At 38.7% G+C, this 13,644-nt stretch overlaps 1 protein-coding gene across 2 annotated transcripts; it reads right to left on the reverse strand.

Annotated features, from left to right (window-relative positions):
- Positions 1-1,222: 1,222 nt before the first annotated feature.
- LOC113538219 (cytochrome P450 27C1) lies at positions 1,223-11,691 on the reverse strand. 2 transcript variants are annotated; one of them, XM_053229221.1, is made up of 10 exons: positions 11,285-11,691; positions 8,626-8,816; positions 7,605-7,804; positions 7,258-7,467; positions 6,995-7,158; positions 4,838-5,001; positions 4,660-4,738; positions 3,924-4,127; positions 3,450-3,587; positions 1,223-3,144 (listed from the first exon to the last, which is right to left on the reverse strand). In XM_053229221.1, exons 1-9 carry the CDS (start codon positions 11,537-11,539, stop codon positions 3,471-3,473), a joined length of 1,584 nt encoding a protein of 527 aa, XP_053085196.1. In that variant the 5' UTR covers positions 11,540-11,691; the 3' UTR covers positions 1,223-3,144; positions 3,450-3,470. The 2 variants fall into 2 exon arrangements, with proteins under 2 accessions (XP_053085196.1, XP_026788933.1); XM_026933132.3 differs by having other exon boundaries at positions 1,223-3,587.
- Positions 11,692-13,644: the final 1,953 nt, after the last annotated feature.

The following is a 13,644-nucleotide window of genomic DNA, read 5'->3' on the forward strand; positions in this document are numbered from 1 at the left end:
ATTCCTCCATCCATTCACCCATCCATCCATCCATCCATCCATCCATTCACCTATCCATTCATCCATCCATCCACCTATCCATTCACCCATCCATTCATTCACCCATCCATCCATCAATTAATTAATTCATCCATCCATTCATTCATTCATCCATCCATTCAACAGCTTCATCCTGGTCAGGGTCACCCTGGATCTGGAGTCTATCCCGGGAGCACTTGGAGCGAGACGGGAGTACACCCTCGCATGAGACACCATTTTAGAGTCATGTGATATGTTTTTGCAAGGTTGAAGGAAACTGGAGAACCCAGAAGAAACCGATGTGGACGTGGGGGAACATATGAAACGCTGCACAGACAGTAACCCAATCTCAGAGACGAAACCGAGGAACCTGAAGCAACGCTACTGTTGGGTTGGCAAAATGATTTAAAACTGCATACATTTTATGCAGAGATTGTATAAGTGTCAACTCTTTTTGCTATGAAACACTTAGATTAGTGCTGGTGCAAACAGTTATATAATTACATAAGTCTCATAATTAGTTGAATGGAGTTGACCTGTGTGCAATTAAAATGTTGTGTAATCTCAGAATAAACACAGCTGTAGATTCCTGGAAGACGCCAGCGTTTGTTAGAGAACATAGCTAAACAAACAGCATCATGAACACCAAGGAGCTATCAAAACAATGTTCTGGAAAAGTATTGATAAGTGTTTGGTTATTAAAAAATCCCAGACTTTGAATATCCCACAGAGAAAATTGGAAAGAATACGACACAACTACAACTCTACGATCTACCAAATGTCAGTGACCGGGTATGGATGGCAAAAGCCAGAGAAGCAACCAGGCAATAGTCAGAAGGCCACCATGGTGCTACCACCACCATGCCTCACTGTGGGGATGGTGATCTCAGGGTGATTTCTTGTTTGTCAGTTTTGGGATTTAAATGATTATGTATATATATAAAATTGGATTCTTTGCCTTTCCCTGAATGAGGACATTTCACAAATTTGAAATTAAAGTATTTCATTGTAAAGCTGTGTGAAACTGTATTATATTATCATTATTATCACACATATTTATCACATTTTTGCCCTTTGGTGGAGTGTCTGAAGCTGAGACTCATATATAACCAGTGGTGTGTATGTAATCACAGTTATTGGCTTTACAGAGGATACAACAGGCCTAAGCAGAAGGGCAGTGTGAAGAACTGAAGCAGGACGACTCTTGATATTCACAGTCACTAGTGTTATTCTTTATTTACACAATGTAGTTGAACTTCCTTTTTTCCATCATTATATATTCCACTTCACGGAACCTCTTGGCACATAACACACACAACTCTGCTCATTTCCTCGTGGTAAGTCCTTAAATGTTACAGGTTAAATTCAGGTCATGTATTTACACACAAGGCAGTATTTACCATTCATAACTGTAAAGCAACAATCTGTCATACACAACAGCGCACAGTTAAAACTCTAAATATGAGTATTTATAATAAGGAGACTTTTCTTGAAAAATGTCCTGCAGCAGACTGAACCACTGCTCCAATCTGAAAGAGTAAGATATTTATTTTAACATATTATAGGTTAAATAGTTCACAATAACTCCAATACAGTAAAATCCTGTAAAGTGTAAAGTTGTACAAAATGTCGAGTTTGTTAAATGATTTTGAAAGATTTAGCAAAATTTAAAAGAGCTGGTTTGCTGTTATGATGCTGTTATGACACAGTTATGACACCACTTAGTCCTATGGGCTATGGTCCCGAAGACAAGCCGGGTCTCTGCGAGGACAAGAAAGGCATAAAGGAAAAGCAGAATCCATTAGGTAATCATTTCAGTCAAGTTAAAACACATGGACTTTCATTTCTTGATAACTGCATTTGTAATCGCTTTAAGAAAATGATCATGAGTTGGAAGTTTGTATATGCATAAAAATTTAAAGCCCAAAACAATTTCAAATATATATCCCTTACTACAATTTAATTATAGCTTAAAGCTATTAAAATTCCTGTTTTCTGCCTGATCAGTATTACGTGGGCATCAGATCACTTACTGATTGACAGCATCCTTGTGAACAGTGCTAGCACTAGGAAAGCATATAGGAATGGCAGAACATCTCTTTGTTTTTACATATTTCTAGTGGCATTTTGCATGAGGAAAGCAGTAAAATCATGTAACATTGCTACATTCTGCTGTTTAGCTAGTTACACTGCACAACAGACCATGGCACTACAATGTGCAAAAGAAGCAGGCATATTGATTGTTTTGATAAAATAGTTGACAATCAGCTGTACTGTCCTCTCATTTAACTGTCTATTATCATGTGATGGCAAGAAGCTTATTAACCCTTTTGAGTTGTTAGTATTAGTTGTGAAGCTTGGCAATATCAGACTAACTTTGTTGTTTTTTTTTTTCATGTATAATATGATGAGATTTTCTTATACAACTACGAAAAACATTGTCGGGATAATTTAAACAATGATGCAGCTTGCCTGTGCTTTTATAGCACTAGGCATAGATCATGCTTATTTCACTATTATCATAATTTTCATTGTGCAGCCAGTCTGTTAACTCTGGGTAGAACTACTCACCATTATATACATCGATCAGCCATAATATTAAAACCACCTGCCTAATATTGTGTAGGTCCCCTTTATGCCACCAAAACAGCTCTGACCCATCAAGGCATGGACTCCACAAGACCTCTGAAGGTGTGCTGTGGGTTAGATCCTTGGCAGATCCTTTAAGTCCTGTAAGTTGCATTTTGGGGCTTCCATGGATTGGACTTGTTTATCCAGCACATCCCACAGATGCTCGATCGGATTGAGATCTGGGGAATTTGGAGGCCAAGTCAAGACCTTGAACTCTTTGTTCCTCAAACCATTCCTGAACAATGTTTGCAGTGTAGCAGGGCGCATTATCCTGCTGAAAGAGGCCACTGCCACTAGGGAATACCGTTGCCATGAAGGGGTGTACTTGGTTTGGAGCAATGTTTAGGTAGGTGGTAAGTGTCAAAGTAACATCCACATGAATGCCAGGACCCAAGGTTTTCCAGAAGAACATTGCCCAGAGCATCACACTGCCTCCGCTGGGTCGTCTTCTTCCCATGGTGCATCCTGGTATATCCCACCCCTTGACAGGTGCCACTGTAACAAGATAATCAGTGTTCTTCACTTCACCCATCACTGGTTTTAATGTTATGGCTGATCGGTGTATATTATATTTTTCTATATATAGATCATATTCTTCTTTTGCAGTCACCACATAAGGTATAGCTAATAGTAAGCATCTAATTCTGAAAAGAAGATGACAAGGGCTTTAAAGGCCATTTAAATGAAAAAAAAAAATTAAATGGGCATGATGGACAAGTGCAATGATTCAAAATAAACTTCTGTTTTCAAATCAGTTTTCAAGGGTTTACTAAAAACACTAAGTTCAGAGACATATGTACATTTAGAAAGGGGATGGGAGTTTATACACGGTCGATAAACTTGACATTGATGGGAGCTGCAGGACATAGCAGGCCATGAGTTTTGGCTCGGATCTCGCCTGTGAACGGAGACACCTCGATGTGGAACTTCTGAAGGAGCTGGAAGAGATCACACAAGTGTTAGAGAACATAAACAGCTGGGAAAAAAAACACAGAGCACAGAGAAGTTATGTCCAATTTGTGTGTTAATGCTGGAACACTTTCTGCAACTTCAATTCAGCTTATCAGCAGGTCATGCAAGAGTCAATCTGTTGAACTTTCGTTAAACTTAATGTGACAAAGCAGGTGTTAAAGGTCTTATAGTTTGAGCCAGATAAAATTTATCTAAATGAGGTACACGGCTATAAAACTAGAACATAGTTACACACAGGTTCTGTTCCACTGTATATATACACACACACACACACACACACACACACACATACACACACCCACCTGGGTGAGAGCCAAGTACATCTCGAGTTCTGCTATCCTCCTGCCGATGCAGCTCCTGATGCCGTAGCCGAAGGGAATGGAGCCAAAATTGTCCACTCGATCCGAAGTGTCTTTACGGAGCCAGCGATCAGGACGGAACTCTTCCGCGCTGGGAAAATTCTCCTCATCCATGGAGGTGGAGTAATGACAAAGAGCCAACTGAGTCTGAAATGAGAGAGAAATAAATAGCTGATGAATATCAGATGATTATTGTCAACTTCTGTAAAACACAGTCAACTCCATAAATATTGGCTGAAAAATGACTGCATAAAATAAACATACACATTAATTTAAAAAAATTAACTCAAACAACTACAGAGACTATTTACCTTCCTCTAACAAATATCATTATCATAAGAAATTATTTTAAACAGTAGGGTGCTCTATCAAAAAACATTTTATATTTTTCACACCCCTAAACACAAACCATTTTTCACACCCCTAATCTTAATCCAAAATAAAAAATTGTATTTCTCTATTCAAACATGAAGATGCACACAAGCACACATCCCTTCGTTATCCAGCACTATGGAAGAAAAAAGACAAAATAATTAATAATATTAGGGTATGGGTAATATTAGGGCTGGTAAATGCAATACAAAAACATAAACTGTAATACTGAGGCCAATGATTTCCTGTAATTAAAAAAAAAAGTAAATCCATGACAGCCACACAAACATGCAAAGCCAAGACATACCCCTTTGGGGATGAAATAACCTCCCACGATGAGGTCGTCCTGAGTGATTCGACCATTTCCAGGAAGAACAGGATAAAGCCTGCAGTTGACACAGAGAACAAATTTATTGACATATTTGCAGTTTGGAGCAGAAAACATTTCCCACTGGATAAGTGAGAGGAGTGTGAGATGTTTTTACCTGAGAGTCTCCTTGACGAGTCCCTTAATGAGCGGCAGCTGAGGAACATCATCTGCGGTCGGGACTCGTCCACCAAGTACATGTGTCACTTCCTCATAGATCTGCTGTTGCACCATGGGATGCTTGGCCAGGAGGTATGTACTCCACGATAATGTGAAAGAGGTCTGGAGGGTAGAAGAGAGGTTTGTTAAAGATTATAATATTTCTCCTGTCTTTTCCATATATGACTTGGTTGAGTTCACATTTCTTTTCAGAAGAACTTTTCAGAAAAGCGCAGTGTGATCGCTTTTTTACCTTCCAACCAATCAGGTCTCAGGTTGGAGGGTAAGTGAGATTAAATTGAGTCTTGTTAATGAGCGAATGTAAAGAGATTTACGACATGTTGAATCGAAAATATTTCATTGCCAATATTAGATATTTAAATGTTTCGACAAAATAATAAAATAGCATGCAAATAACAGCCTGGGTATTTTGGTCACATAAGCAGCTCAATTTTTTTTGATTTTCTGCCTCCAAAGCTGTAGTGAAGGCAAACTACCTCCTCTTTGCAATCTATATTTCATCTGCATTTCTGCTAATAATAAATCTGATCTAGCTAGCAAGCTAAGTTAGATAGCTGATTCTAGCTAGGATTGGTAAGAAAGTTTTTATGACTACAGTGTACATGCTGTGCGAGCGAGCCTCTTTTTTTTTCTATCGGCACAAAAAAGCACCCTAGTGCGCATAGTGAAGAAAAAAAAAAAAAGAAACAAAAAAAAAAACACAGTGTGAAAGCAGCCATGAAAAAAGAAAGGAAGTATTGTAAAGTATACAAGTGCAGAGAAATTGTTTTCTTTGCATATCCCAGGTTGTCAGGAAGCTATAATCAGAGCTCACATGCACGCACACACACACACACACAAACACACACACACACACAGAGAGAGAGAGAGAGAGAGAGAGAGAGTGAGTGAGTTCTGCACAAAGGCGTTTGGGTACAACATGCTTATGTATTGCAAAATGACTAGCACTTTAGCCTTTGGAACAGGATTAGATGGGATTAGCTACAGAGATTTTTAGTCTGCAGTAAAGACTCTCATTCTCTCATACTTCAACATGTGTAGTTTAAAGTCACCCTGAACTCAAAAACTCATTTTTTAAATAATTAACTCCTCTTGTTTGGCAGATTTCTATTACACAGATTATAGAAGTGTTTGGGTCAAATTTGTTTGCAATAAATTTACTTTTTTCCTTTTAAAACTGAGAAACTGCATCCATATTTCAATAAAAAACTGATTCTGAGCTTTATGAACAGCTCTGGACCAAACATATCCAATATACAACTTATTAGAGGGTGACAACATGACACCCAGAAACTTATTGTCCCACAGACTATGTACTAGACTAGCTGGCTAGCTGGTTTGCTAGGTGCTAATCACTTAGCTAGTGATGAACAGAAAGGTTTTGGGATATTATATCATGGGATATTTTGATATATTTGGCTACTTTTATGTAAATACATTGTAGAGAATATGGTAATACAAATTGAGAATCCCACTTGTGACAAATTCAACTTAGTTCGTTATCAGTTAGTCAACCAGCTGGCTAATGTAGCTACGTCTGTGATGAAAAAAATCTTGTTTTTTGTGGTATATTTTGACAGGTTTAGCTACTCAGATTACTCAGAATATGATGATGGAAATCAAAACTCAGATACTGAAATCCCTCGTGTCTCCCTAAAAAATGCAAGCTAGTTTTCTAGCAGTTAGCTAGCCAGCTAGTTATGTGGGAAGACAGCAGGACACAGGGCATTTCCAGATTGCATATTTATTTCACAGGTATAAAAATATGTTAAAACAATTTATTATGAGAAAGTCTTCAGGACAGAGGACTTGACATGCTAACATGACGAACTGCATTTTGTCTAATTGACGTAAAGAGAGAGAATAAAGAGAGGTGGTGAGGGAACTGTTTATAGGTCTTATAACATGTGATAAATTTGGAAAAACACAACATTAAATGTAACTCTAATAAAAAGTATGACATTCTTTAATTAATAAAAATTGTCACATCATGCAATCATGTATTCATAGGCAAACTGCTGTGGTATAATGGGAATAAAACACTTCAGGACATGCTGCTATAGGAAAATAATCGCCCATCATTGAATATTCTTACCGTGTCCACACCAGCCAAGAGCATTTCAGTCATGTTGGCGTAGATCTCCTCCAGATTCATCTCCTTGGTGACCAGCATGTGAGTAAGCAGACCTCCTTTCACCTCCTCTCCTCTCTCCAAATTCTGCTTGATCTCCGCCAACTTCTTGTCAATGTGGATCTGGCCTGAAACACACACGCACACAAATCCATTTGGTACTCAGTTGCCAAGCATGTTTACAAGCCCCTGGCCACACCTTCCCAGAATTCCCCTTCAGTGCTTACTGAATTTGAAGAGTCCATCCCAGGAGCGGCAAAACTCCTCCCACGGTTTGGGAATGATGGGTCGCAGCCATTTGGGGATGGCACCGGCGTACATGGAGGTCTTGAAGGAGCTGAACATGAGATGGAGGGCCTTGATGTATTCCTGGCTCATCTTGGGAATCTCGTCTTCTAAGCAGCCCAGACGGGCCTCGTACAAGATGGACGCCACACCTACGATTAGGGTTTTATCACAAAATAAACTCAATTGCATTAAAACCAATATGGGAAGCCAACAGAGCCAAGCCAGAGAGAATGTGTGAAACGTACCATTTTTAAAAAATTCCACTGACACATTCACACACACTCACCTTCCATAGCGAATTTGAAGAACATGTCATTGACGTTGAGGACTGTAAGTCCGTCAGGCTGCTGGCTTCGCAGTTTGCGCACTTTTACCACCAGGTCTGCCACCACTTCATTAACGTCGTCTGAGAATATTGCAACATCGCGTGGACGCAAGATGAGCTGTCGCAGCACACTGCGCATCTTCAGCCACTCGTCAGCCTCACTGAAGAAAACAAAGTGGCACACGTCTTATAACTGTTAGGCAGCATTCACAAGGACTTGGAATCCATAAAATGTTCCTCCACTACCATTTATTTGAATGCCTTGACAGACTGCTCACACCAATGCATGCTGATGCGTACTGATTATGCTCTGTTATCCGTTAAAAAAGTTCACCAGAGTTGAAAAGTTAAACTTTCACATACTTTCAGCTGAAGCAGTGGTCAGAACAAATGCAAATAAAAATCACTGGGAGGAAAAGCTAATTAACAGAAGGGGAAAGGACATGGGACATGAGAGACATGTGTTTCTGGTAGCGGTTACTTTCGCCTAACACAAACTTTAAATAGGTGAACTTTGACCTGTGAATTCTTGGGTGCCTGGGTCTCGTGAGCCAATAGATAACAAGAAGGCCAGACTCTATGGTCAGCAAAAATAAACCTACATAGAACTTTTGCATCACTGTTTTATTACAATTGTTTGCCACATATCTGAAAAGAATAGCTAGCTAGCTAATTTTACGCCTACATTCTCTCTGAAATCATGTCATCATGTCTGAAATCACGTCAACTGCCTGTAAATGTAAATAACCCTAACCTAATATCAATCTTCAAACACAAACACACACTACAAGGCATATGAATGTTGTTGTTTTTTTTTGACAGACCCCAAAAATTCCTTGTGAGCCTGTCTTTATTCTCTCTGTTATCATGACAAACATTTCTAAAAATATTTCTACACATATTTCAAAAACATCAGTAAGATAGACAGTGTTAACTGTCACAAACACAGTGTAATGTAATGTAAATGTAAATTTGACTTTACGCAGAGATGAGGCCAGTGGCGCGTCCCCTCATGTCTCTGTACTCTTTCCACGACTCCATGTTGGCTCTCTGAGGTGCTACACCTTCAGCCCTCAGCACCTGAGCTACCATGTCTCGGTCTGCTATTGACACCACCAACTGCGGCCCAAAGCGTGACTTAAAGATCTTCCCATATTTCTGACTGTGCTCCATCTGAGAGAACAGGGAAAAGAAAGAGATGTACACGAGATATAGTATACTAAATCGCTGACACTACATGATGTTCAGAAAAACAGCAAATGCAAAACTCATCATCATAATCTCATTTACACGACCCTTGTCTAATTAGGCATCTCAAATATAAATCAATACGTTGATGCATGTGATGCATTTTAAGATACATATGTAGTATTGATCCCAGATGGTCGTGTAGTGAAAGCAGGCACCTCATGGACACTCCAGAGATCATTATTAAAGAGTGGAATTGGCTTAAATCAAGTCAGTGCATTGAACTATGGCTCAATGTTGCTATTTGATGAAATTCAATTAGAACTCTAAGGGTTTAAGATGTAATCTTTTTTGTAAGAGTATGGAAAGGAAATTTGCTTATCCGTTGAAAAGTGACTAATCCATTGAAAAAGTGACTAATCACCACCTAACTCCAGTACCACACTGATTTTATTACAATTTAACCCTAAAACATATGCATGTTGCTTAATCATTTATACAAATCAGGGCTTATAACATAACATAAATTCTTCTCCCCTCTTCAATCATAATGTAAAATTGTCAAAATATTTTAAATCATATAATTAAATAAAATATAGTTTTTCCTATTTTCATATTTTTCTTTCATATGTAATGCAGACTGCACCAGACTACTGTATATTAAACATCTATTGTCATTTTGTCTAACAGGACATAGCAAATTATTCTGTACAGTTTTGTCATTTCAGTAATGGTACATTGTTCAAAGTAAAAAAAAACTTCAACAAAACTCAAACTAATGCATGAGGTAGACGAGGAAAATGAGGTCATATGCCGCCATCAAGTCCAGTCAGATATATAATAAGTACGAGGTGAGGACACTTGAACACCATCACAGTGTTGGACTTACAACTTGGGAACTCGTATTTTTCTACGAGCAGAGACTTTCCACGTTGGGGGCGTGTCAACGACAAAAAGTCGTGGCGGCTGTCAGTATGAATGTGATGCCTACAGCAGACGGTGGTAATTTTGCAGGTTAAAAGAAACTTTTTTTTTTTTTTTTTTGCTGTTGATGATACAAAAAAAAGAGAAATTTTCTCTCATTTGTTTCAGAACAAAACCACTTGAACACATGCCACATCATAATCACGACCTCTGAACTTCCAGGGAGGAGTTGAAGGCAGCATTAGGTCACGTTTAAAGGTTAAACTCAGCTTAGATGATAATGTGCAGATGTTTTCAGGCATCTCAGGCGTTGACAAAGGTCTCGCTGGCATTACAATAATGCCTGACATGTTTGCAAATTATTCTAACTATTGTATTCTATCTAAAATGACTAACAACTAAACTGAATTTTATTTACAGAAATATGACATTTAGTGCATCGGCTTTCCCAGGTTTACTTTCACTATCACATGTAACAAAAAAGGTAAAATAGTACATTTTATGACCACAGTTCTCAAAATGAGGTGCAGGGATCACTGTGGGATCATAAAGTATAGCTGGTGGGTCGGCAATGTTTAAAATTTTGCTGTATTGATGGAAGTCAGAACCTACCATTATTCCACTGAGTTATTATTTACTGTTTTATAGTTTTATGAATTGAATATGTTTAATCCAAACCTCAATAAGTACAAAACCACATATGCCAACTGCTAATGACAATTTATTTGAGTGGAAAATTATGCACCATCCAGCCATAACCTTAAAACCACATGCCGAATATAATCCTGTAAGTTGCGAGGTGCCTCCATGGATCGGACTTGTTTGTCCAGCACATCCCACAGATGCTCGATCGGATTGAGATCTGGGGAATTTGGACGCCAGTCATCTAGCAATCACAGTTTTACCCTTGACAAAGTCACTTGGAATCCTTTGCCCATTTTTCCTGCTTCCAACACATCATCTTCGAGAACTGACTGTTTACTTGCTGCCTAATTTGTCCCACCCCTTGACCAGTGCCACTGTAACGAGATAATCATTGTTATTCACGTCACCTATTAGTGGTTTTAATGTTATGGCTGATCGGTGTATATACCCAGAATATTATTGTACACTTTTAAATAATGAGTCTAATATCTGAGTAGTTTCAATGATCATAAAATAATTACACGCTGTGGATTTTACAGGTAAAGCATTCCCTGGCAGTAAAATGTCCGAGAACCTGCGTACTAATACTAAAGAAAATTGGTAAAGAGTTAAAAATGTTAGTGTTCAGATGTGTTCTTCTTGACATATCTGTTATAAATCATCATATAAGACATTATACACTGGCATGTTCAGATCTGGGGGTCATAGGAAATCTATTTTAATGTTGGTTTTGTTTTGTTTTTTAACCATTGGGGGATGCAAACTTTTGCACCCAGTTGTATTTGTGGTATGCATTTGTAACGCAAAGGAACGTTCATGTATGAAATTCGGTGCAAAGCAAAAACGAGAAGCAAAATCTAAAACAATTTTCGATGCATATAAACCTGGATCTCGTGGATGCGGCTGAAGCCGTCTCTGTAGAAGAACTCGATGAGGTTCCCGATGGCGCTGGGACCGGGCATTTCCCGCAGGCTCTTTACCGGGCCCGCGTGCTTCAGCTCGGCGTCGGTGGCGGCTCGTGCGGGTTCCTCCGGTACGGTGGAGCTGTGCAGCGCGCGAGACTGCAGCAAAGCCCGCGTGCTCGTGTCACTGTGCAGGGATTTACGGCTGATATGAAGAAGAGCTTTCCGGAGAGCCATTGGAGAAGCTGGAACTGAGAAAAAGAAAAAGAGAGAACAGCTGAAGCGCGTTGAGACAGGCAAAAGAAAAAAGCAGGAAAGAAACGACGTCTCAAAAGTCCACCAGAGGAACTCAAGAACATTCTTCAGCACAGGAACACAAAGACATGAGGGGAAGTTCTCCAGAGTGGGCGTGTCTGTGGAAAAGCCAAGGAAGTCTGAAATCCATGCATATACAGTATACATACATATATATATATATATATATATATATATATATATATATATGTATGTATACTGTATATGCATGGATATATATGAATATATATATATTCATATCAGTTGCAGTCCAAAGCCATCTTCATGGTTCATGGTGTGTGTGTATATATATATATATATATATATATATATATATATATATATATATATATATATTTATATTTCTCACTTAAAATCCATGAAGATATGTACAGTTTTGCACTCAGGTCTCCATCAGTGAACAGCTGATAACATCAACAATATAGACTTCATGTGAAAACTAATGAATTTCCTAGTTACACAATTCTTCACCATGTAGTACACAGTTATAGAAGGGAATTATTTATAATTGCATTTATAATTGCCTACATGAGGATGGGTTCCCTTTCGAGTCAAAAGTTTCTTCCTCATGTTGTCTCAGGGAGTTTTTCCTCGTCACCGTCGCCTCTGGTTTGCTCATTAGGGATAAATGTATAAATGTACAAGTTTAAAATGTATATCCTGAATTTATATATTTCTGTAAAGCCGCTTTGTGACAATGGCCATTGTTCAAAGCGCTATACAAATAAAATTGAATTGAATTGAATTAACAGTTCTTGTCCTGATTTATAAAAGTCTACAAGGCAACTTTTCAGACTCATTTCAACGTCACTGCTGGTCACCTGTAAACTTTAAGCTCTTCATGATGAACAAACCTGCAAGCTATCAAAGCTCACCAACACACACCAATGCCATTTTTACGCATAGTCTATTACAGCAAACATCCATTTTAATGACCTACACTGATAATGATGAATGATCTGATGTACTGGATCATCGCAATCTTTTTCATAGCACTGCTGAATTTTGATTGAGCAGAAGTCGGTGATGGTTTTCTATAACAACAGCTCTGACAAAAGTTCCAGCTAGAAGGCAAATCACAGGTGTATATTAATGCCTTCTCACCTTAATATTTCTACAGAGATTTGTATGGCAGAGGATCTACATAGTCTAAGAATCATAACAGGCCTAAATAGATAAACGTGTCATTATTTAACAAACAAACATGTCTAATCGTTGTTGTGGTAAAGTGTTCTCTGATGGAAGGAGTCTCCGGTGTTAGCACTTCGTAACAGTAAGTTTTCTGCCAGAGGAAAGTCTTCAGGACAGAGGAGTTTTTCTGCTTTTTGGTTTCTCCATAACATGACAAGCTGTTTTTTTGTCTTACTAACTTCTAGAGAGAGAAAAATAGAGCGGTTGGTGAGGGAACGACTGTTTATAGCTGTTTAATTCGTCTCGTTGATGTTCTGCAATATTAAATATTACTTGTTATAACAGATATTTGTTAAGATCAATAAATTGTGGGAGAAATTTTGCGTGTCTAGGTTATTATTTTAACACATTAAGCTACATCTGACCAACACACCCATATGTGTTTCTTCCCCAAACTGCAGCCACTAAGTTGGAAACACACAATTGTATAGAATGTCTTTGTGTACTGTAGCTTTACAGTATCCCTTCACTGGAACTAAGAGGCCCATACCTCATGCATGACAATGCTCCTGTGCACAAAGCGAGCTCCATGAAGACATGGTTTATGAAGGCTGGAGTGAAAGAACTCAAATGTCCTGCACAGAGCCCTGACCTCAACCCCACTGAACACCTTTGGGATGAACTGGAACACTGACTGCACCCCAGACCTCCTCACCAACATCAGCGCCTGATCTCACTAATGCTCTTGTAGCTGAATGAACACAAATCCCCACAGCCACACTCCAAAATCTAGTGGAAAGCTTCCCAGAAGAGTGGAGCTCATTATAACAGCAAAAGAGGAATAAATCTGGAATGGGATGTTCAACAAGCACATTATGGTTGTGATGGTCACATGG

Source organism: Pangasianodon hypophthalmus, chromosome 2 (genome assembly GCF_027358585.1).
Source record: "Pangasianodon hypophthalmus isolate fPanHyp1 chromosome 2, fPanHyp1.pri, whole genome shotgun sequence".
Taxonomy (NCBI): domain Eukaryota; kingdom Metazoa; phylum Chordata; class Actinopteri; order Siluriformes; family Pangasiidae; genus Pangasianodon; species Pangasianodon hypophthalmus.

Excerpts from the sequence above, each read along its gene's own strand:
- LOC113538219 (XM_053229221.1), bottom strand. The coding sequence starts at position 11,539 with ATGGCTCTCCGGAAAGCTCTTCTTCATATCAGCCGTAAATCCCTGCAC. Across the intron at positions 4,128-4,659 it reads GTTATTTCATCCCCAAAGGG|ACTCAGTTGGCTCTTTGTCA; the intron begins GTATGTCTTGGC and ends CTCTCATTTCAG. Across the intron at positions 3,588-3,923 it reads TGTACTTGGCTCTCACCCAG|CTCCTTCAGAAGTTCCACAT; the intron begins GTGGGTGTGTGT and ends GATCTCTTCCAG.